Genomic DNA, 23,797 nt, shown 5'->3' with positions numbered 1-23,797 from the left:
ACCTAGCCCCACACTCCCTTATAAAGAGTCCCTCCCCATCTTTCCTGTACCCCCTTTAAGTACTGGAAGGCCACTATAAGGTCTCCCTGAAGCCTTCTTTTCTCTAGGCTGAACAACCCCAACTCTCTCAGCCTGTCCTCATAGAGGAGGTGCTCCAGCCCCCTGATCATCTTTGTGGCCTCCTCTGGACCCACTCAAGCAGGTCCGTGTCCTTCTTGTGTTGGGGGCCCCAGAGCTGGACACAGCACTGCAGGGGGGGGTCTCACCAAAGTGGAGCAGAGGGTGAGAATCCCCCCCCTCGACCTGGTGGCCACACTTCTCTTGGTGCAGCCGAGGATACATTTGGCTTTCTGGGCTGTGAGTGCACATTGCTGGCTCATACTCAGTTTTCCATCCACTACTACTCATAAGTCTTTATGGACTTACTGAATCAGATGGTTTGTCCTTTCAGCAGCAAACTGGCTGCCCATTTATTTATCTAGCTTATTTTGAATCCATGTGTATCTCTGTTCTCAAGATCACAAAGGAATGAAGAAAAGTTCCACAGTTTCATTATTTATCATGTTATTCTGTCTTAATTCTGTCTTAATCCTTCTACTCAGTAATTTCATAAGGTGTCCCCTCATTCTTGTGTTATGGGAAATAATAAACATTTGTTCTCTTTTTTGTTTCCCCATGCAACTCAGGATTCTACAGACCCATACCAAGTCCCTCTCCCTTGTCTGTTTTAAGAGTCCTAGGCTGTTTATGTTCTCTAATCAAAAGTAATCCTATACACTTCTGTTCATTCTTGATGCCTTTTTCTGGACCTTTTCCCAACCTTTCACAGCCTAACACATTCTTCTTCAGAGTTCACAGTCAGAACTGGACACAGTAATCATGATAGTTTATCACGAATCTTGGTTTGTTCTCTTTTCAGTTTTCTATTGTTGTTCCTACCATTGCTTTATATGTAGTTTTCTATTTTGTTTCCACTGTATCCAGAAGTTTTGTTTTCTTTTTCTTTCATAGTAATTTCCATCAATTTTTGTTTTGTCTTTTTGACTATTGATGAGCACTACGAAGTGTTTGAAAAGAAACATGTACTTGAATGACTTCAAGATCACTTTCCTGAATAATAGGAATCTCCTTGGAGCCCAGTTCTGAGCTTTTTATCCCACATGCACTGTATTTCTCAACAATGAATTTCATTAGTTGTCTTATCACAGCTGGGAGCCTTCAGTGTTCATTCAAATAAAAAGGTGTTCCCTTAAAATAAATACCAAATGACTTATCTCGGTAGTTCGGAATATTCATAACAGACTAACTTTTTTAGCACAAAGAACACTAGCAAAAATGTCCACCTGTAATTCACAAGCACATATAGATTAACTGAAATGTTTGGTGGGCAAAGATGTAGCTCCTGGTAAGGCTCTCTCTTTGACTCCACCATTCTCTGTTCTCCACAAAGAATTCCCCAGGTTGGGGTATTTAGGGTAAAAATTTTAGTGCCTAGTCATGCTATCTACAATTCTCAACCACTGATTACCTGTAGCACCATGACTGATATTTATTTCAAGCCAGATAGAGAATTATTAGTGCCCTACAGAAGAGTCAGCTTTTACTTAAGTAAATAAAATACTGATACTCAGAGAAGGACAACTCTCTTGCTAGACAGTGGGGAGACTGACTGGGTCAAAACACCTAGTCCTTCTCACAGATCTAATGACTGTAGTCTGTCGGTTCTGTAGTCTGTCCTCTTCTTGCAGCAAGGGGAAGGCTCTGCTGCCTTTGTGATCTTGTTCTTTTCTCAGTCCCTTTCTGCTTTGTGTCAGAGTTAATGGTAGGACCTGTGGGGACATCTTTACGAGGAAGAGAAGCTCTGGAGATGTGCAGGTAGGGTTCTGCTGTGATCTTCACAAGCTCTGAGTAAAAGCCAGTGGAGACTTAAAACAGTATGGGATTTCAGTCATTCATCTGTATTCCCTTGTTAATTAACACCTATCGGCTGTAAAGATGAAACTTTAAGGTCACTGTTCACTACACGAGAATGCCAGCAATGTGACTCTACATTGCTACTAACAGTGGAGAAGAGTCCTGCGAGTCCTGGAAACACTTTCAAGGGGCCTGAAAAATTCAGTGAGTAGTCTGCTGAGAAGATAATATTGGGAAGCCAACACTGCCTGGGCAAGAAAGATGCTAGGAAAACTTATCGCACAAGTCATCTCCTCCCTTTGGGAATTTCCCTGGGAAAATGTGGTCCTTGGGGGAAACTACCAGAAAGCTGTCCTCTTCCTAAGAAGCTATTCTTGATAGTCAACACTTCAGATAAAGCTAGAAAGTAGAAGTGAGTGACAGAAGGGAAGAGAGAATGTTTATTCATGGTGACATTACTATCCCATCTACATAGAAGTAAAGGGAGAGATGTGAAGACAAGAATTCAGCAGTCAGCGTGTCTGTAAGCAACAAGAGATACTGAACAGGAGAAAATGCAAGGTTGTTGATATGGATTCTGATGTTTAAACACAAAACAAAACAAAACAAAACAAAACAAAACAGAACAAACCGTGAACAGGTAGATGTAATGCACACAACAAAACAATAACAAAAACATCAACTTGTGAGAAAACATCAACTTGTTAGAATTCTTTTCCATTTCCTGAACTTGAGAGCAGTAATACTGACTAGACATTAATATAGAGTAACACAGAAAACCCTGAACCTTATGTTCATTGCTACTCAAAATTATCCCATGTCCAATCCCAAGCAGGGAAAGTGCCTTTTCACACCATCCAGGCCTGGTGTGCCTAATGGAGAGATTATCCTTCGAGATATACCTGGAAGGTGTCTCCTGACAAGAAAGCAACGAGTTTACACTTAGAGAAGTCGTTTGTGATTACCTTCTGGAAAAACACAACATATCTGGTCTTTCAGCGATTGAAGGGGCAGAAATAGAGAAATCTGAGCCCATCAAGTAAGATAAAAAGTATTAAGTGATGCTTCTAGAGGCAAGTCTTTGAGCAAAGGGAGAGTCAGCACTGTCATAAGCCAAAAGCCCTGGCTAACACTGCCTAAGCCTATGCATTTCTGAATGTTTATGTCATGGAATGTAAAGGGCTAATCCCTACCTTGAGTCAGATCTCAAATTACTGCTTTTTAATTAGGTGAGTCCTTGCTGTGAGATGCAATCCATGCCCCAGAGTATTATGATTTGATCTCAATGCACCTGTTTGGTATTTTAAATCTCTCAGTGATTCTTTTGCATTTGTTACTTACAAGATCCATACCCCGCTGCAAATAGGTCCTTGTACTTTGGATTCCTGTAATGAGAAAATACATATAAGATTGAATTTGTTATTAACCATGTAGTCCCACAGAAGTGCACAGTTTCACACATTAATATCAGAGTCCATTCTCACAGAACTGCATACTGAGGGCTTGACCCTTTGAACATACGCAATAGTAAAGTTTGTGTATGAGTAATCCTGCCAGACTCAAGATGCATAAAAAAACAGAACATCAGAAGACCACAGCTGTAGATGAAAAGGATAAAAAGGGCACAGACAGACATGATGTCAATCTTGAGCACTTCTTGACTTATCCATTTCAAAATCATGAAAAGTTTACTTTTAAAAAGGCAGTCTTTGAGGAAAGGAAAAGGGCAGGGATGTGCCAGTCTCCATCTTTCAGGGGCAAGAGTAAAGTAGTTTCTAAACCACAACAGAATAATATCGAATAAACTTACTTTCCCTACCTGTTATTAAATAATGATGGATGCTTCAAGAGACAGCTATCAGTTCATGAATTCATGATCATTCCCAGACCAGGAAGGGAAATTCCCTTCTGACCCAGCTGGTGAACACAACATTTGCTGAGACATTAGCCATCTACTATGTCTTCTGAAGTCACTTTATTTGAAAAACCTCTACCTTCTCTATAGCTTCTGCTGTGTGTGGACAGTTACTGTAAGGTTTACATGGGATAAAGGTCAGTACTATTGCTGTCCCTGAGCACACACAGCACAACCAGTGTGTAACAATTCTGTGAAATGAAGGTATGTGAACATTATCTAGTCAGTATTTTCTCTGACTTGCTATTATGCATTAGTAGATTAAAACCACTTCTCTTTTCATTTCTCCTTTTACACTTAGGCTAGTACTTAGGCACCCGAATGCTCTTGCTCTATCCACTAAGTGCAGTGGCACTGCTAATAATGTGAAAATAAAAATTACAGTGGAAGAGCTTGTTACATAAAACAACTTGGAGTCATTCTTCCAATTTCTGGATTATCTTTCTGTTACCATTTCCTGGAGACAAGAATAACAGTAGCACAAGCTACCTATAAAAGATGCCTTTTCTCCCAATTTTACATCTTATTTTACAGTTATTTTGTAATTCTCACACAATTGCATCCTTGATATTCTATTAAAGTATAACTACCGCTGTGGCTTGAAAGGACAGACAACTGAAATCCTACTCTGTCTCTCCATAGATCCTCTTTGGTAAGACACAGATGTGAACCAAGCCAGTTCACATGAACCAAGACAGTTCTAGGGAGGATCTAGCATGTTAGAAAGTAAAAGGATTCATCCAGGTTGGTGATGTGTGTTTTTTTCATTGTAATAACCATCGTGATAACATCTCAGAAAAAGAGAGTTGTTTTGAAAGTGTCAGTGATTGGTTTTAGACAGACCAGGAATAAATATGCAGAAGTGGACTGCAGGGCAAATACCTGCTAAACTGAACTGTGTGAGATCCCAGCACACAAATAACACCGTTGTCTGGGCAACGACAGAGTATGTACCATCCATAAAGGTCTTGTCTGGTATCAGTGCCTTAGAATCTTATAGTCTATGGTGCTACGTGTCTGGCACATGTAATGTTTCATCTCTGCTGCTTTAACTCTTCTGTGTTGATACTTGTCAAAAATATAGTCACTATCCTTTTTCCTCCCCTGGGATTTTCAGGATTGATTCCTACAGCATACTGTCCAAAGATATGTCATGTCTATCCCAGCTTTCCCAAGAAGGGACTCTGATCTGTTAACTGCACTCACTTTGTTCTAGGGCTGCACAGAGCCTCATGTGCCTTCACCTTTTGATGAATGGCGCAAGCCTTGCACATTCAGCCTTACACAAGGTGCTTTGCATCCAGAAGCACCAAGCATGTCTAGGTGCTCCTAAAGCAGCTGACTGTATTCGATACAGTGTGCCCAGAGAAACCAGCCCTGCCTTGTAAGGTGCCATGACATGTAATTCCACACCCCCGAGAAACAGCTAAAAGCAAGTTTGTAATAAATATGCTTACCAGGAGATGGCAGTAACTGCAAGTCTCTTGGTTTTGTCATACTGGAACTTCCAGAGTGGAAGGAGTGTTCCTTGTCGGTCCCTGTATTCATCCGAGGCATCCTCAAAATATTTAAAATCTAAAACAAAAAAAAATCAAGGAAAAGGTCCCGATGTATAAATTTGAAATAAATCAGCCTGGTGTAGTGCCGTGGAAGATTTAAAAGACACTCTGCTATTCTCACAGTCTCTGTGCAACCCAAATGTTAATATAAAAACTGTCTCAGTCCTTAAGTCTCAACTCCAAACCAGCACCTAAGCCCTGCAAATGCATTTTACCAAGCATCAAGTATTCACACACAAAAAAAAATCTCATGATCTAAAGTCAGACAAAGAGTGAACAAGAAAGCAGAAGCCCAGAGTGAGGAGTGACCTCAGGCCACCCTCAGAGCTAGATGTGGCCTTTCAGGAGGGAGCTGAGCACAAACAGCAAAACCCTTGCAAAATAAAACTGAGACGGAGTATGTCACCATGGCTGGGACCTGTAACACTAGCAGAGAGCTGCTCAGCCCTGACTGCATCACCAGCACCTGCATCCAGGAGGGGAGTGCTTCAGGGAGGGCAGTGGTGACTAGACCTGCTGCCCCCAGACAGCTCAGGGCTGATATGGCACACCCCTTGCATGCCCATGGTCTGCTGTGCTGTTCTCCTTGTGTGAGTCAGTAAGTTCCTAGCCTTCCAATTTTAGCTCTATTCTATTCTATTCTATTCTATTCTATTCTATTCTATTCTATTCTATTCTATTCTATTCTATTCTATTCTATTCTATTCTATTCTATTCTATTCTATTCTATTCTATTCTATTCTATTCTATTCTATTCTATTCTATTCTATTCTATTCTATTCTACCCTACCCTACCCTACCCTACCCTACCCTACCCTACCCTACCCTACCCTACCCTACCCTACCCTACCCTACCCTACCCTACCCTACCCTTACTACAGCTGTGGTCACTCATCTGCAGGACTTCTGGCTTGAGTTAGAAGCATCTTCCAGCAGGGCCATACCTTGTGCAATGTCATCAAATGTGTTCTGATTCACCATCCGCTCCATTATTTTAGCAGCCTTTGAAATCTTGGTTATATCATCACTCTGTTTAAAAGAAAAACAAAGAATGGTGAATGTATTTCCTAACTGTTTACACATTCTTCACACGTTGTGTAATCAAAAAACTTGAGTCCTTTGATCTTGAATACAGGATAATTCGAAGACCCTCATACCAGCACCTAACTATAAGGACACTTGAATTAAGGCAATGACTTTATTATAAGTTTAGCAAGATGTCATCCACATCTGAGCTGCAGTAACTTCAGTGTTTGTCCCTGATTTATCTCAATTGGACGGTATTTACCTGTGAAGGCAGTTAGTCTTGTTTTCCTTGACTCATCAAGCTACCTTGTGATGGTATAAACTAAAGGCACACACACATGATCCCTCCCCCATCTCACTTGATAATAGCTCATTAGCTTCAGTAATTAAACCACAGATGCTTGATCATACATGAGCATCCTCTTGTCTCTACCTGGAGAGCTTTAAGGTCTCATGTGTTAAGCAAAGATCACAGGATTTAAGTGTTCTTCAGCTAATCACTGGCTAATTCCAACATGATGCATTCACAGATCCATAAGCTCATGAAACATGCAACCAACACGCACAGGGCAATTTGCTGTCCAGCTCTTGTGGAAATTGTTTTCATACTGTGGAAAATCCCATCCTGCTGGCCAGGGAACACCACAAGTGGTGTATGTGAAGGTATGCAGATATAGCTGCATGTATGCAAGTATTGGAAACCTTTTGGGGAGTAGCATCCTGCAAGGCCAGCAGTCCCTAGGTAAGTGTATCAGTAATATCCAAGGCTAAGATTGCCTATGAAACTATGCCAGATATAGAAAACTTGAGTATGGACACAGTAAAATACAAACTGGATTAACCAGCAAGTAGGATAAGAAGCCTGGGTGCCAGCAACTGGAAGGACAGGGCTTAAAAGTTCTGGGCCATGAGGATGATGCCAGCACAGCTCTGTGCAATGAGGTGAGAATACCAAGGTGTATGCAAAATTCTCTGAGAGCATGCTGCTTCAGGGACCTGAATCCTCATCTATCATCACTGTCCCAAAGCCCCATCAGTGTTTCAAAGCCTTTCATCTTCAAACCCCTGATAAGGAATGATGGCTGCCAGCACAGCACGATTTCCTCCATAGTGATGACACTGAAAAGAAACCTGTCATCCCTGACACATCTCAGAGAGTGTCCTGAACATGAAAAGAAAAAATGAAATGACTTGCCAAAACTACACCACACAGTCACAGTCAGAACCAAGAACATGACTTCAGATTATGTGTGCTCCAGCCCTCTGCTTCTTTCTTGGGCTCTTCACAGACTCAAGGGAGACTGAGAGTCTTGCTTTAAAGAGCATGAAACTCAGAGGACTACAGAAAGATGACAAGACAAAGGGGAAAACCAGAAGCAATTCTATAATCTGCAACAGTTTTTATAAACTCATAGTTTGCCTACACCTTCAGCAATGCGTGCAGTCATCTTCTCCCATCTCAGAAAGGATAAAGTAGAACTTGGAACTTCAGAGAAGGGCAACAAGGACTGTCCAAATCTGCAGTTATTTCTGTACCACTAAAACTGAGTAGGCTGGGACTTGCCAGTCTAGAGAAGAGATGGCTTGTGAAGATATGAGACAGGTCTATGAAATTCTAAATGGCCCGGAGAGGATCAACAGGCACTGACTGTTCACTGTTTTTTTCTGATACAAAAAGTAGGGGTGTCAAGTGAAGCTAGTGGAAGTCAAGTTCAAAATAAACAGAAGTAGGAGACTCTTACAGAAGGATGACACACCTGTGCAACTCCTTGTCAAAGTGTGTTGCAGGTGCAAGAATTTTACATGGTTTCAAGGAAGACTGCACAGGTACTTCCATCTCTGTGCCAAAGCACATCACATTTAGGAAATAGCTGAAAACAGTTGAAGGCTGGAAGAATTTTGGGGACTGGCATATGTTCTTGCAGTGTTCTTAACCTTCCTTACACATTCACTTGTGGTTAGAGCCTTGATCTGAATGAGTGTGGCCACTCTCATGTTCTTTAGGTTTTCCCTGGGTCTGTGGGAGGATTTCTTGAGAACAGCACAGAGAATTTACTGTCATGTTCGGAATTTAAGAAAACACAGGGAAAGATGTTTTAAAATTTTAACAAAGTATGATATTCCCTAGATATTAGGAATTCATAAGTATTAAGAGAAAGCAAAGAGGGAGAGAAAGAAGATGCTTGAAACATCTCAAATAGACATCAGTACTCTCAATTGCTGGGGTTTCTCTCTTTTGACTTTTAAGTTGCCTTTACTGCTTCTGCCACAATAAGATGTGTCTTTCTCTAAAACACTTCCTAAATAAAAGCAATTCACCTTTGCTAACACTTGTCCAGCAATATTGGGATCACGACTATAAATGTCATTGGCTGTCACTAACATATTGCTCTGAGTAAGCTTAATTGGCAGAGGTTAAATGTTGAAAAGGTTATAATTTGATTTAAAAAAAGGGAAGCACAATAAACAGTTTTCTCTCCAACATTGTAAAAGTCATAGTTACAAGGTATAAAGAACAGATCCCCTGGAGTCCTGCTGGTTCTTCAGGCGTGTTAACTTTCATCATCTATTATGCAGGCAAAAAGTTCTTTCATTTTAACATGCTACTGGAAGGACCTGAGAAAGAATGGCAGTGCTGTACCCTACAGACATAGGCAAGATCGTGACTCTTGTTCTCTGACACATCCAAGGAAACTTGCACTGCAAGCATTCTGAATTTCCAACCAGAGACATCATTCTGGACTGAAGATCAGAAGATAGGGCTTACTTGATGTGTTCTCAAATATGAATGCTAGATCCTGTCTCATCTATGATGACACTAAGCTGTGTGGTACAGTTCACACGCTGGAGGGAAGGGATGCCATGAAGAGGGGACCTGGACAGTCTGGAGAGGTGAGCCTGTGCAAATCTCATGAAATTCAACAAGGCCAAGGGCAAGGTCCTGCACGTGGGTCAGGGCAATCCCAAGCACAAACACAGGCTGGGAGATGAGTGGATGGAGAGCAGCCCTGCGGAGAAGGACTTGGGGGTGTTGGTGGATGGAAAACTGACTGTGAGCCACCAATGTGCGCTCACAGCCCAGAAAGCCAACTGTGTCCTGGGCTGCATCAAGAGCAGTGTGGCCAGCAGGTCGAGGGAGGGGATTCTGCCCCTCTGCTCTGCTCTGGGGAGACCCCCCTGTAGTGCTGGGTCCAGCTGTGGGGCCCCCAACACAAGAAGGACACAGACCTTCTGAAGAAGGTCCAGAGGAGGCCACAAAGTTGACCAAGTAGTTGGAGCACCTGCACTATGAAGACAGGCCGAGAGAGTTGGGACTGTTCAGCCTGGAGAAGAGAAGGCTCTGGGGAGACCTTTTAGTGGCCTTCCAGTACTTAAAGGGGGTACAGGAAAGATGGGCAGGGACTCTATCAGGGGGTGTAGTGATGGGATGAGGTATAATGGTTTTAAACTGAAAGAAGGTAGATTTAGATTAGATATTTTACTGTGAGGGTGGTGAGGCACTGGCACGGGTTGCCCAGAGCAGCTGTGGCTGCCCCCTCCCTGGAAGGGTTCAAGGCCAGGCTGGACGGGGCTGGGAGCAACCTGGTCTGGTGGAAGGTGTCCCTGCCTGTGGGAGGGGGCTGAAACTAGATGATTTTTAAGGTCCCTTCCAACCCAAACCATTCTATGATTCTATGATGCTATGTTTTTTTTTTTGTTGTTAGTGGAAAGTAGGCTTTAAATAAATAAAAAAAAGAGAAAACAAAAACAAAAACAAAAACAACAACAAAAAACAAAACTAAACAAAACAAAAACAAAAACAAAAAAAAAAAAACAAAAAACAAACAAACAAACAAAAAAGACAAAAAAAAAACCCACCTTGTAAATACAGAAGGAATGTTTTATTCAATGTAATCTTTCCTGCAATGCAGGAAACTCTCCAGATGAATCAAAAGAGCTTTAAGTCATCTTTCCTTTTAGGTAGCTATGCTGTTAGCATTGCAGTTATGAATAAGTACATTTTGTCATTCAACTGGATCAGAATAAGGTATTTTCTCAATGGATCCTGCCCTATTTCAAATTTGATTTATTCTTTATGTTACCAAAATAAATCTTCAGTGGAAGTAATAGGCCTAATTTATCTTTTTTTTTTAAAAAAAGGATCCATTTGAAACTCATTTTTTTGTTGCAAGCCAACTCTGGGCTGGGTAGCCAAATGTAATGAGAGCTCATCAGCTAACAAATTTGTTTCGTTTATTTCTGTGCATAAATTACTTCTAGAACAGCAATAACATTAATTGAATCATATGTAAGATGGATAATAGGCTAGTACTTTGAAAATAAATGTCTTGGTCTTGCTCTACTATTCATTAACACTAATTGCTTCACATTTGCCTCCCAGCTGCTGGCCAGTTGCAATGTGTAACTCCAGTAAACTGAAGCATGAAAAAAGGCTTCTGCTGGTGTAGAACTGCATATCCAGAGGACAAACCCCAACCTAAAACCAGTGCAGAAACTGCTCATACCGTGGGCAATACATATACTGTGACTAGAAGAACTTCTGGCCTGCAAAGAAAAAAGCACAGTAAAGGGGTGTTGTCATCTGTTGCCCAGTCAACATCTCCATGCACTGCAAACACCCACTGCAAAACCCAAATAAAGTCACCGAGGTTGAATCCTGTCAAGTAGTTACTCATTTCCAGAACTATACTCATCTGTTCATTTTCACATTTCCTTTTAATTCTGACAATGCTGTAAACAGCAGATTGAAGACAAGGGAGCCAGCTAACAACTCATCCACTCCTAGGGACAACCAGGAACAGGTGAACAATAACGTGAAAGTTAATTGCATTCAGATTTCAGCTGTTATTTCAAAAATAACAGTGGTCATCCAAGAGCTTCCAAATGATAATTATGACTCTGTTATCTGGCCTGTCTCATCAGGCATATCTCAGAAAGGGGTAATGCTATAGTGAGATAGACAAGCCAGAACCTCACATGATTCAGGAATGAACATTTTTCTGCTATATATAAATTTTGTTTAGACTTTTTAAGAAACTATTGAACCACTGATGCATCAGAAGAGATTAGAAACTGTTCCAGTGCAGTAAATTCCAGCTTTAACATATTCCTAACTGGTTCACATCCATCTGTATTCCTGTCAACACTATCCTCTGCCTTAGTGATTCTTCTCTCTGTTATCTAAATCAGATTCCCTCTCTACCTTTTGCATTACCAGATAAATATGCTAAGATTTTTTTTAGTTTCTTGTATTCAAGTTTTCAATTTCTTATACCATTTTCCATATCTATGCAGGTTTGTAATCTATGATCTTTGAAAAGGGCTAATCAAAATCATATATCCCTCTACTACTCCAAATAAGGTATCACCCCACCTTAAATAGCAGAACTAGTATTTCTCTGCTATTTCTCACACAATATATTCCAGCAATGTACTTACCTTCTCATATATGTCACAATTCATCAATCAATACACTCATGTTTCTCCCTGCTATTTCAAACTGTAAGACCTCAGCTTATCAAAGATTGCTTTGATACTCCAAAATGCAGTCTTCCTCTCCACTGGTGCCTCCCAAACTGTACTAATAACAACTAATAACAACTTTTCTAGTTTATCTAACCATTTTCTAAAGGCACTATACTAATAGCTTTACAGAATTTCAGCTAGATTATCTTTGTTATACTTTCCTTCTTAAGGAAAACCACAACTTTTCTCTTAGCAAAGAAAGAGATTAAATTATTTGGACACAGCTTATCTCTGTTTTTTTATTTGCTATTTATTGCTATTTTATTCCATTTTATATTTACTCCCAATTCTCTATTCTTTCCCTACATATTAATTCTATTGTCTCATATATTTATATACTGTTAAAGGTCATACTGATGTAACCATTTTAACCCCTTTTATGTATAATAATATAACCTAGTTATAGTCCAATTACATAGTTCTGTCCCACTTTAGATAGATTCATTAAAAATCCTTCCTATCAGACTTGTATTCTATTTCATGCATTGTCTTCTCGGGGTGAGAAGAGCTAGCCTGAATCAACTTAATTGCATTAAGCTCTGCATTTTGCTTCTACCTCAGATACTGTAATTTCTACGTTCACACAACAACATGAGGAGGGTCATACTGGATCAGACCAAGAATATCTCTAGGCCAGGATTGTCTCCATAATCAGAGCCATAAACAGATGGCTCCGGAACAGCAAGAATAAGACAAGCAGATACAACACTTCTGCCTAGTTATCTGCTGCAGACTATTTTCAGCTCAGAAAACTTTGTATCATTCCTCTTTGGTATTCTGTGTTCTCCATGTTCTATTTCCTGCCCTTATTGATAACTGTAGAAAAATTTAAAATATTGTATCACTGTTCTCTGATGTAGTACATCCTCTTCTCTCTAGATCTGAGTGATGGACACAAATAGAGATTTCCAAGAGTCCCTCATTACAGTCTCTAGTCAAATAGTTTCTGTCATTCCAACTTTCATTCACTCATATTCTTCTTTATACCCTTTTCATCCTTCCTTCTGCTGAAATCCATGGTTATCTCCACTCCTTTTTCTCTTGGCTGCCTCTCTCTTCTGCTTTGCCAAATCACGTCTTCCTTGCATCACCTCATTCTTCAGCGCAGTGCATGGCTTCATTCTACTTCTTCTCCCTTAGTGAGAGGCTTCTACTCCACTGTTAAGGCTTCTTCTCCTCTCCTCTCCTCTCCTCTCCTCTCCTCTCCTCTCCTCTCCTCTCCTCTCCTCTCCTCTCCTCTCCTCTCCTCTCCTCTCCTCTCCTCTCCTCTCCTCTCCTCTCCTCTCCTCTCCTCTCCTCTCCTCTCCTCTCCTCTCCTCTCCTCTCCTCTCCTCTCCTCTCCTCTCCTCTCCTCTCCTCTCCTCTCCTCTCCTCTCCTCTCCTCTCCTCTCCTCTCCTCTCCTCTCCTCTCCTCTCCTCTCCTCTCCTCTCCTCTCCTCTCCTCTCCTCTCCTCTCCTCTCCTCTCCTCTCCTCTCCTCTCCTCTCCTCTCCTCTCCTCTCCTCTCCTCTCCTCTCCTCTCCTCTCCTCTCCTCTCCTCTCCTCTCCTCTCCTCTCCTCTCCTCTCCTCTCCTCTCCTCTCCTCTCCTCTCCTCTCCTCTCCTCTCCTCTCCTCTCCTCTCCTCTCCTCTCCTCTCCTCTCCTCTCCTCTCCTCTCCTCTCCTCTCCTCTCCTCTCCTCTCCTCTCCTCTCCTCTCCTCTCCTCTCCTCTCCTCTCCTCTCCTCTCCTTCTTCCATGGATCTTCCATGGAACATGTTCTTCCTCTCCTAGTCATCTTTCTCTTGTCTTGGGTTTGAGCAAGTCATGGGGTTTTTTGGTGGCAGGGGAGGGGGCTACAGGGGCAGCCCCCTGTGAGAAGCTTCTCGAAGCTCCCCCTACTCCAAATCAGATCAACCTCTGCTCGAAAACTGATCCAGTCAGCTGCGCCTCTGCAATAACATATTTAAGAAGGGACGTGGTGACATGAGGAGGAGTTTCTGCAGCTGCGTGAACACCAAGGTCAGTGGAGGAACGGAGGAAGAAAGGAGGGGGGAGGTGTGCCGGAGCAGAGACCCCCCTGCATCCTGTGGGGAGACGGCAGGGCGGCCCCCCCCCCCCCCACCCATGGAGATCTACGGTGGAGCAGACATTGATTTATGGCCTGTGGCTTCTGCTTGGTATAATCAAGGTGCTGTGGGAAAAGGTAGCTCCGCTGTTGTAGTTCAGTGCTAGGAGGATTGCAGCATGCGGGGGTGTCCCACGCCGGAGCAGCTCGAGAAGGGCTGCAGCCCATGGTGGGACTCCAGTTGGAGAAAATTGGTGACCCACGACAGAGCAGTGGGGGGAAACGCTGTGACCCATGGAAGGGATTCATGTCAGAGAAAGTTTGTGGAGGACTGTCTCCTGTGAGAGGGGGACCACAATGGAGCAGGGGGAAGAAGTTAAAGAAGCTCCCCCAACCAAAGACGGAAGAAGTGGCAGCACTGACTGCACCCCCCATTCCCTGCCCCTGCGCCACTGGGGGAGGAGGTAGAGATATCGGGAGCAGAGCTGAGCCCGGGAAGAAGGGAGGGGTGGGGGGAAGGTGTTCCCAAGATGTGGCAATGCTTCTCACTGTCCTACTCTGCTAAGTGTTGTTAGTGTCTGTAATAAATGTATGTTCTTTTTTTCTTCCCCTAACGAGTCTGCCTTTTGCTCATGATCATAAAAGGGGGATTTTCCCCCATCCCAGTCCTATCTTGAACCCCAAGCCTGGCTCTCTGTCCCTTCTTATTGCCAGAAAAGAAGGGGGAGAGAGTGGCTGTGTGGTGGTTGGCTGCCGACCAGGCTCAAACCACGACACTCTTGACCTCTTATTCAGTACCAGTATTGTTTTTTCTTTCTTTTCATCCATTCTATTTTCAAATCCTCATCTGACCCCTACCATTATCTCCATCTACAGCTTCAGTTCTTGGATCTTCATTTCCCTGGCCTCCTACCATAGCAAGAGCTTCCATCAGAGATCCACCTCTGGTAATAGTCACTCATTTCTCCTCTTCTTCGCTTTGGATCAAATCCAATGCTATCTCAGTAGCTATCAATGTCTTTTTCTTCCTAGTACCTAGCCTGCCAGAAACAACAGAGGGAATAAATTGCTGCTTCTAGCCATTGCATCCTTGACCCAAATCAGCCACATCTCCTGCTTGATGTTCCACAGCTTTGCTTCAGCAATGATCAAGGGCAGTATGCCCTTTGAAAGTGTTTATCTGGAAAAGCTCTGTTTCAATTACCATATGTGGTCCAAAGTATGTAACCTGTGAGTTGGAAGCTCCACTAAACACACTCCTTCATTTGCTGACTTGAAACCAGAAGAACAGATTCTGACGCCATCAACCTTTAATTTCCACAGACCTACACATGACCAGATGAAAAGCCTGTTGTAAGTCTGATTTTAGCCTTGGCTTACTTCAGGTTGCATTTTTTCAGTTAATGACTGGAAAATTCAGCAGGTTTTTCATACACTTCAAGCTGGTCCACCAGCCTCACAGAGGGTCTCAATTTGGGACACTGGTTCTGCATAAAGAAACTTTCCCTTTCACTTTTTCAATGTATTGAATTTTTAGCTTTCCTGCAGGCCTCTTGAAAAGTGTTAAGACTGAAAAGCAAAGCACCAAAGGGATGGATCATGGGTGCCTGGATTTCAACTTCTGACTGCTGTCAGTGGAGCATGCAGCAGATTTTTTACAATATGGTTTCATTGGTAGATCTTTTGTTTCATGTTCATTATCAGCTTTTGTAACATTGACTTCAGGCTTAATTCTCCAAAAAGATACCCAGGTGAAAGGTTTATTAGTTTTTGAAAGGACTGTGAATTTCAGTAGTACAATTCACAGAAAGAAGCCTGTCAGAACATGTTCCTGGTCTGTTTATACTGTAAGGCTTTTGATGGCACAGTGCTGCTGGGGTAGCTAAACCAGCCAAATCCTCTACAGTTGAATCAGTCATATGGTATAAAAGTGCTAAAGCCAGTTTCAGAAGCCAGCTTCTATTACATAGATATATCTTAGTTATGTTGATATATCTACACCTATTCTAGAAGCAAGATAAGAACTGACTTCCATATTTCTGTATTATAGTTCTCAGTGCATTTCACTCCAGTCATTATAGAAATTATTTCAGTTTGCCTTCTAAATGGTTTCATTTAGGCTGGGGAGGAAAGAACTACCCACAATTCTGCATAGATCAAACTCTGTTAAACTGTAATAGAAAATTCCTGAATGTCCTGAAAACATTGTAGAAGATGAAGAAAATCTTTCAGGGTTGCCATATCATATTCTCAGTGCTTGAAGTAGGATCACATTTTTAAGATGGGGATGTTGTCACTTTAGGGGAATGGACTATGTCATCCCTGCAAGGCACTGCTAGAATGCTCCTGACCAAGCAGCCTGGATTAGCAGTCAGAAGCACCCTCACAGCAAGATCACAACACCAGCTCACAGCCTGGCAGGAATTATGATACCATTACTCTGAGTAGCCAGACTAACGGAACCTACTGCAGTTCAGCATCCCTTGCCATTCACTCAGCTGCTCCATAGGACCCAGAGTGACTGACCTCCTCTTGGGATGATCACATCACCATGACTGAGGTATCACCATGCTGTGTAATTACTGACTGTGGCATAGTATTTCAAACACTGGAGAGAGACACTTCTGTCACTTTCCAACTAAATAAATAAATGATGCATCAAAGATCCCCCTGCAAATTAGGTCAAGCTTCCCAGAATCATTATTCAATTTTAAGCATGTAGGCTTCAATTTCAATTAACTATTACTAACTTTTATATAAATTATGTATTATATACCATTTATATGTAAATAACTAGAAAATGTATATTTCTATAACTTTATCATTAAAATAATAAAAAACAATGAAATGTGTTTCAGTACAAGGAACACCTTGAAAGAATCCTAAATTTCTTTGCCTTTCAGATTGGAAGACTGTACCTAAAACCTCTGCACCACTTGGAATTCTTTGAAAAGTCACACAGTATTTAGATTTATTTCATTCTTTTATCCCTCATACGGTAATCAAAAATGAGACACAAACATAATAATGCACAAAAAAGAAAGCTGTAAGTCTCACCTGGAAATCAGGTTTGAAGACAAGATTATGGCTTCACACTGTTCTGTATTCCCATAAAAAGTACAGCAAAATGGAAACCCTGTTTTGGACATACAGTTTCTAGCAAAAACTATTTTTTTAATTTCTTAGGATTGTTACTTGCCAGCTGAGACAACTAGCTACACAGCCAGCATGAGTTGGTAAATTTCACTTGACTTGCATTACTGATGCATGCACCACCCCTCTGAGCAGTCTTCTTCTGGCATTATGAAACATACCTGTGACTCCAGAGAGGTTAACTTTCTTCCTTTCTTCTTCTCCTCTCCTCTCTTTGTTACTTGGGCTTTTGATTTTTCTTTCTCTTTTGACCTTTCCATTTTCTGAAGTTCCTCCACGTAGGCATCATAGATCTCCCACTGATAGACAGAGAGAGGATTTATCAGGACCTGATTCTATTCCAGAAAGCAGCCATCTACATCATCACAAAAATATGATAGTCCTTACAACAGTAACACTGCCACTGGAATCAGCTGTTGTTGCACAACAAGTGAAGGATTGAAGTCCAGGATTTTTAAAGCTTGATAGGGCATGTCATACTTTTTAAGAACACACTATTGCATTCTTAACAATTTCATTCCCCCACACTCTTCTTGGTGCTTTGACTACCATTTTGGTAGGACTTTCTGTTTGATTAATTTACCAGTGTTTAATAGGAAACATGCATTAAGCATCTGGTTTATGACATTTCTCATGTGGTGTTGGAAAATTGAATTGTACCTGCTTAACACAATTTAAATCTTGCCTCCAACTCTGCAGCATATGATCAAATAGAAGCTGAGAGCAGTTTTATATCTTCTGCTATGCTACCTGCCAGGAATGTCTTACTTGAGTAGACCCATAAGTAATTTTTCTACTTAAAAATTATTCATCAGTATTGGAGTGCTAGTACTGTATCTGAAGCAGCTACATACTTTCAAGACAAAATAAAAGATAATTAACTCTGACATATCAGCTTAGGAGAGGGAGTATGATTCAAACACAAAATACAGACTAGAACACTGGATTAAAGAAAGGTAGCAGAAATCTTTATCAAAAGAAATGCATTGTGTTGTAAATTTACAAGCAGAAATGAAATGGGAAGATGTTCCAAGTATCAGAGAAAGGACAAAGATGTGATGAGAAGAATAGAAGAAGGAGCAGAACAGAAAACTCTAGCATAGGAAATGGTGAGGACAGGGAAGAACAAGAAGGAAAAAGAGTCAAGCAAAAAAGGAGCTTACGTGTAAAATATTATTTTATATCCACCCAAAACTTCAACAGAATAAAAAGAAAAAAAAGGAAAACTTTTCCTCTTAGATTTCAAACATTTAATGGAAAATTTTAGCAACGGCTTGATTAATTTAAATAGCTATATTCTCTCTAACTCTCAGGTCATCTCACTGTCAGAAAAAAATAAAAGGAAACTCCAGCTGGAGAGAGGGAAGATCTTAGGCCAATTGCTCTGTGTTTCAAGTTCAGAAATAGACTGGGTTAGAGTTTTCAGCTTGGCACAGACACGTTTGCTCCCCTTCCCATCACTCTCCTATAACTGTATGTTTTAAGTTGCTGCCATTACCTTATACTTTCTCCTGGGTGTTCCTGTGGTATACTAGTAATAAAACAATATTTTCAATACCAGTTTGGTACACTGGTTTGAAACAATATTTGCATCAGTGACAAAAACAAATACATTTTGTAAATATCTGTGCGAATTAATCAGCAGAATTTGTTGGATTCCCTTTCCAATGAAAGCTATAGCATATTTCATGTGTAAAATGTCATGCAAAATATTTTTTTTTTACATTTTTAAGAGATGGAGAAAATACTATCTCATTCTTCATCATGAATAAATAGGCACATTCCCACTACATAACACAAAGATAAGTCTATTGCAACAGGCTTGAAGTGGGCCTTCCATGTTCCTCATGCTGTAGTTGTTAGTGGATTCAGCCTCAGGCTTTAGAAACCTGCTTTCACACACACCTAAACTTAGACAAAAAACACAGTGTTGCATATATCAAATTCTTAGCAAGACACCCAAAAACTCCATGAATCCATGTAAATTACCAGCTGTACAAACTCTTAGAGGTCTCCACTCTCCAAACACAGTGCTCAAAGTGGAGCTAGCATGCAGATGTGTCCTAAGTGCTGCTTTGTTATTTTGTTCCTGCATTTTGAGAGCCCACTGAACCTGCTTCTGATGGAATCAGCTGGTGGAAGTGTCCTGAAGCTGACCAGGTATTGAATGTTGGATCACAGCTCCTCCTAGATACCCAGTTCACCCACCACACAGTGATGGAAGATCTTCAGCAATGGGACAGTCCCCTCTCCAAGAAAATCTGTGTCCCCAGAGGAGTCAGTTTCTGCAAGCTGCAGCCCACCTCTTGCTGAGTCCGGAACCATTCTCACATTGTGGTTTCCCCATTCCACTTGTTTAAGACTCTGAAATAGACTGGCCAGGATGGCTGGCAAGAGATAGATCAATTAAAAGCAGCTAAACTGACACACTTGACCTTAGAAGTATAAACCAATAGTCAGTTCACCCACTAAGGCACAAGAGGGCCACGCTAATTTACTCTCAGATTTAAACTGGGGATTAAATCCACAGTATGAGAGTTCATTCCACTGCAAGGAATGCAAATACAGCAATTCAGTTTTGCCTTTATCATACCTCAGTTTCCTAAATATACTCTAAAAAAACTTCAAAAGAAAAAAGGATATACCTGGTTAGCAGAGGCTGAGAAATTTTTAGAAGGTGTAGGCTCCGATTGACATGCTCGTTCCTGAATAAAGAAAAAGCATAAGGAAGCATAATCTTTGCATTGAAACTCTTTGCAGTGACATATTCCAGTGGTGGAAAAAGCCTTCTCATAGCAGGTTAGGTCAATTAGAATAATATTGATCTAAGATTAATTCAACATCCAAATGACTCCTACAGCACTGCACAAACATTATCAGTGACCATGCAACTACAAATAGATTACCTTGTGGACAAAAAGGTTCACAAGGCCTTCTGATTTTTTTCCAACATATCTAAATATTTAATTTCAGTATTTCATTTTGAAGGAGTTGAAATGGTTTGTTTCACCTCCACCATTTGAAACATTCTGCTACCAACTATGGTTTCAGTTATGATACCCTACTAAATTTGAAAAGTTTTGACCTATATATTAAAATCCCACTTGGATACAGCAGTCAAAAGAGTTGAACAGAATGATAACCTATAAACAATTCATTTGATGTTACTGAAATAACATCTTTACATCAACATTCTGAAATAAATTAATATATTTCTGTGAAACTTCCATTTCATGGAACAGCATTTTCTTTCAAAAAACTGTTGTGTTAGAACATTTTTAAGAAGCTGCCTTTAGCATTTCACTGACCTCTGAAATGAAGCAGTCTCAGAGGTGGAAACAGCACATCCTGTACAGCACAGAGCAGTACTTCGCTGCTATTTAAGGTGCTTTCAAAGGTGTAAGGAACTGAAGGAATTAATGCCTCAAACATTCATCGACATAGGAAACTTTGACAAGCTGTGGCCTTTGTGATTATTCTAAGGAACACCACCCAAGGAAGTGAAGAGTGCACTGAAGGATGCACAGCTTCACTCCTTTGTGGTTGTATTGCCAAATTCCTTAGATAAGTCTCAAAGCAGGGAAAGGCTGCCATCTGAGTGAAACCATAAAGGACTGACAAGAGAGATAAGTAACCAGCACCAGAATGACCTAATCAAAAACGGATTAAAAGGGTGGGGGAGCGAGCACGACCACCACTTGATTGATAAGGGGATTGGTGCACACATACCCCCAATTCCCCCCAATTCGCACAGAACCCATGCTCCACCCTTTCTCCATCTCTCATGGAAAAATGTTTGTGGGATATGTGCCTCTCTTTGTCTACTGTGCTAATCAGCTGATAAAAATGAAGTTAAAAGGCAACAGAAAACTTTATTGTGATGTGCACCTGCCACCCAAGTGTGCACCTGCCACCCAAGATTCCCCAGACTGAGACAATGCTGGAATGAGCGGTGGTGACTGGACTCTTCTCTTTTTCTTCTCTTTCTTTTCCTTTCGTTTCTTCCTTCTAGATTGATCAATTAGAGACCCCATTGCTTACTATCCTTTCCAAGTTTAAGTTTTTCTATGACAAGTAAAACATTTTAACAGGTCGTTTGGTGTTGCTTCACCTTAATTTAACCCGAGGGGATCACAGAACCTTTACGAATCCCTGGGCTTCCAGTCTGAGTCATAACAAAAGGCAGAATCACACGGAGGGATCCAAGCCTTTCCCCACAAAATCAGTGGGAAGAGAATACGCAGATCTGGGGACAGAGAAATAATATTCTGTGGCCTCTGCAGGAATTTTTGAAAGATGCAGAATCTTAGCTCAGACTCTGCAGTAAGAACACTACTATTGGATAAACTATCCTGAGATCCTCTGTCTCTACTAGTGGGCAGTAGTAGTATTCCTAGTATTCCTTCCAGGAGACAGTAGCTTCAACAGCACAGTAACTCTCAGATCTCTCCAAGACTGTCAGATGTAAAGGTGCCTCACTTTAGGTGTAATGGCTGCAAGAAGGCATGTAGGCTCTCTTGGGAAACTGTATATACTCTAATTCCAGGGCAGCAACAAAAGCAAGAGAATTTTCTGTCTGAAACTTGTATCATCGATTCAGAAAGCTCCTTTATGAGCACTCAGCTGGGGCCAGCAACATTGGTATTGCTTCGTCAGAAGGCCCTGTGAAGACACACTCACTGAAAATGGCTGCAGACTCAGTAAAAAGCTTAGGGAAGGAACATAAAGTATTGGGTCTATAATGATTTAAAAGTGAGTGCATAGAGTGGGAGGGAGATGTGCCATGTAGTAGTGACAAAGATTTTTCATGCTTACATGGGTCTGTCACTGTAGTATCTGTACTTAACACGAGTATAAATACCTTTATCCTTTTAATACATGGGTACTTACATCCTTGCTCTGTTGGTAAGAATTGAAGTACAAGGTTATAAAGGGACTCTGTGGCAAAAGTAAACTGAATTAATGGACACCAAGCCCTCAGCTGGTACCCTAACCATTGCTCTTTATTTCTTCAGATGAGAAAATAGACATGAAAAATGTCACATCCTAAGTACATGTTTAAAGATTGACAGTAGCACCAAAACTTCTTGTAGTCTGTCTAAGGGTCCATGAAGCGAGAATATTTCTGTCACCATTTCCATTACCCCAGAAGTTTTACCATAGTAAAACACTGCTTTTTTTCTTCTAATAGAATCCACAGAGATCACAGAATATGACAAAAACACAGATAATCCATGTGCCATCCCAAAGGAAAGATCCTCCAAGTCACTGAAGGAAATGGCAGCATACCTGCATAGGGTTGTTGAGTGTCCTTGAAGCTCTCTCAATGAAGTTGAACTGGTTTGCAAGCTTCTGCTCCTTCACTCCTGAGGGAGAAGGCTCTTCTGCTGCCTCAGCTACTTCTGCTGTTCCTGACTCCTCCGCCTCTTCATCTCCTGCATCCTGCAAGAAAATAGACTAGTGACTCCACCCTGAAAGAACCAGACATCTCTTTCCTTCTTCAGAAGCACTTCTTAGACTCCTGGCTTTCTGCTGCCTAGTGAAGGAGACTGTAATTGAAGATTCAATAGTTAGGATGGAAATTAGGAGATTTCTAGCAATCAGAGCAAAGAGATTCTGGAGCAGTATCTAAATGGGAATATGGAAACCCAGGAACTGAAGTTACTTTAAAACAAAGCCTAACATGAATGAGATAATATAGTATGACTGCCTTTGATAAAATGGACTCAGAGGCCAGAAGACTGTGTTAAACTCCCACCACCCTGTGTTTTCATTCCTTTGTTAGACAGTGAGGTTTATCTGAAACTACTCTAAACTTGACTCCAGGACCTGACATTGTGTGGATAAGAACAAACTTCTCACAGTATACTCCCTTCCTGATCAGCCAACTGCCTTTAAATCAGGTTACCACTTATTTCACCTAGCTATGCCCACTGCTTTCACCCCTCCACAGTTTTTTTTTTTAACAACTTCTTTTTCAGGAATGGATATGTTGTCCAGGAAGATTCCAGATCCCAGTAAATCACACTGTATCTTTATATAATATCTGAATAAAGACAGATCTGGTGTAAGGAACCTCACCCCTCTACACAGCTTCTCCAAACCGAAAAACAGCAGGAGAACCCCAGCTGTTCTGTAGAATTTGCAGGATCTCACCTACAGCAGAGACATCTCAGGCATAAAAGAACCAATCACTGAAGTTTCTCAGCAAGCCCATTTTATAACAAAAGAATTTCATATCTAATATTAAAAATAAAATGGACAGCTCTCAGCTGACTATGGAGAATTACCTGAGTATCTCCTGTGCTTTCTTCATCTTTAATCTCTGCCTCTTCAGATGTTACTGCAGAAGTCTCAACAGGAGCCTTTTCTGATGATAGAAAGGATAAGTGAATAAACCCAAGATAATAGGACATATTATTTCATATTCTGCAGATCCTTCTATCTTCTGAAGCATTAATATACAGATGCATCCTTTTGTAATGCTATTTCATTACACAGCACAGTAATCAATCCACAATTTGGAGGGTGATTGCTCAAAGCTGCAAAAGGAGACAATTTATTACTAGAATGAAACTGCAGCAATTCTGGCTGGGCTGAAATAAAAAATCCGATTTTGACTCAAACCAAACTCCTCAAATCAGCTTCTGATCTGAGTAG

At 41.2% G+C, this 23,797-nt stretch overlaps 1 protein-coding gene across 4 annotated transcripts in view; it reads right to left on the bottom strand.

Moving 5' to 3' along the window:
• Nucleotides 1–23,797, bottom strand: part of DNAI1 (dynein axonemal intermediate chain 1) — a 166,696-nt gene that overhangs the window by 116,249 nt on the left and 26,650 nt on the right. For all 4 annotated transcript variants that reach the window (XM_042804823.1, XM_042804826.1, XM_042804825.1 and 1 more), the window contains exons 6-12: nucleotides 23,428–23,507; nucleotides 22,427–22,579; nucleotides 19,783–19,842; nucleotides 17,299–17,436; nucleotides 6,333–6,417; nucleotides 5,287–5,404; nucleotides 3,256–3,299 (exon numbers count right to left, since the gene is read on the bottom strand). In XM_042804823.1, coding sequence (XP_042660757.1) covers nucleotides 3,256–3,299; nucleotides 5,287–5,404; nucleotides 6,333–6,417; nucleotides 17,299–17,436; nucleotides 19,783–19,842; nucleotides 22,427–22,579; nucleotides 23,428–23,507 — 678 coding nt within the window. The remainder of the gene's footprint in view (nucleotides 1–3,255; nucleotides 3,300–5,286; nucleotides 5,405–6,332; nucleotides 6,418–17,298; nucleotides 17,437–19,782; nucleotides 19,843–22,426; nucleotides 22,580–23,427; nucleotides 23,508–23,797) is intronic.

This window comes from Tyto alba, unplaced genomic scaffold (assembly GCF_018691265.1).
Source record: "Tyto alba isolate M040663 unplaced genomic scaffold, T.alba_DEE_v4.0 Super-Scaffold_42, whole genome shotgun sequence".
NCBI lineage: Eukaryota > Metazoa > Chordata > Aves > Strigiformes > Tytonidae > Tyto > Tyto alba.
This window is presented reverse-complemented; position numbering and strand designations above follow the sequence as displayed.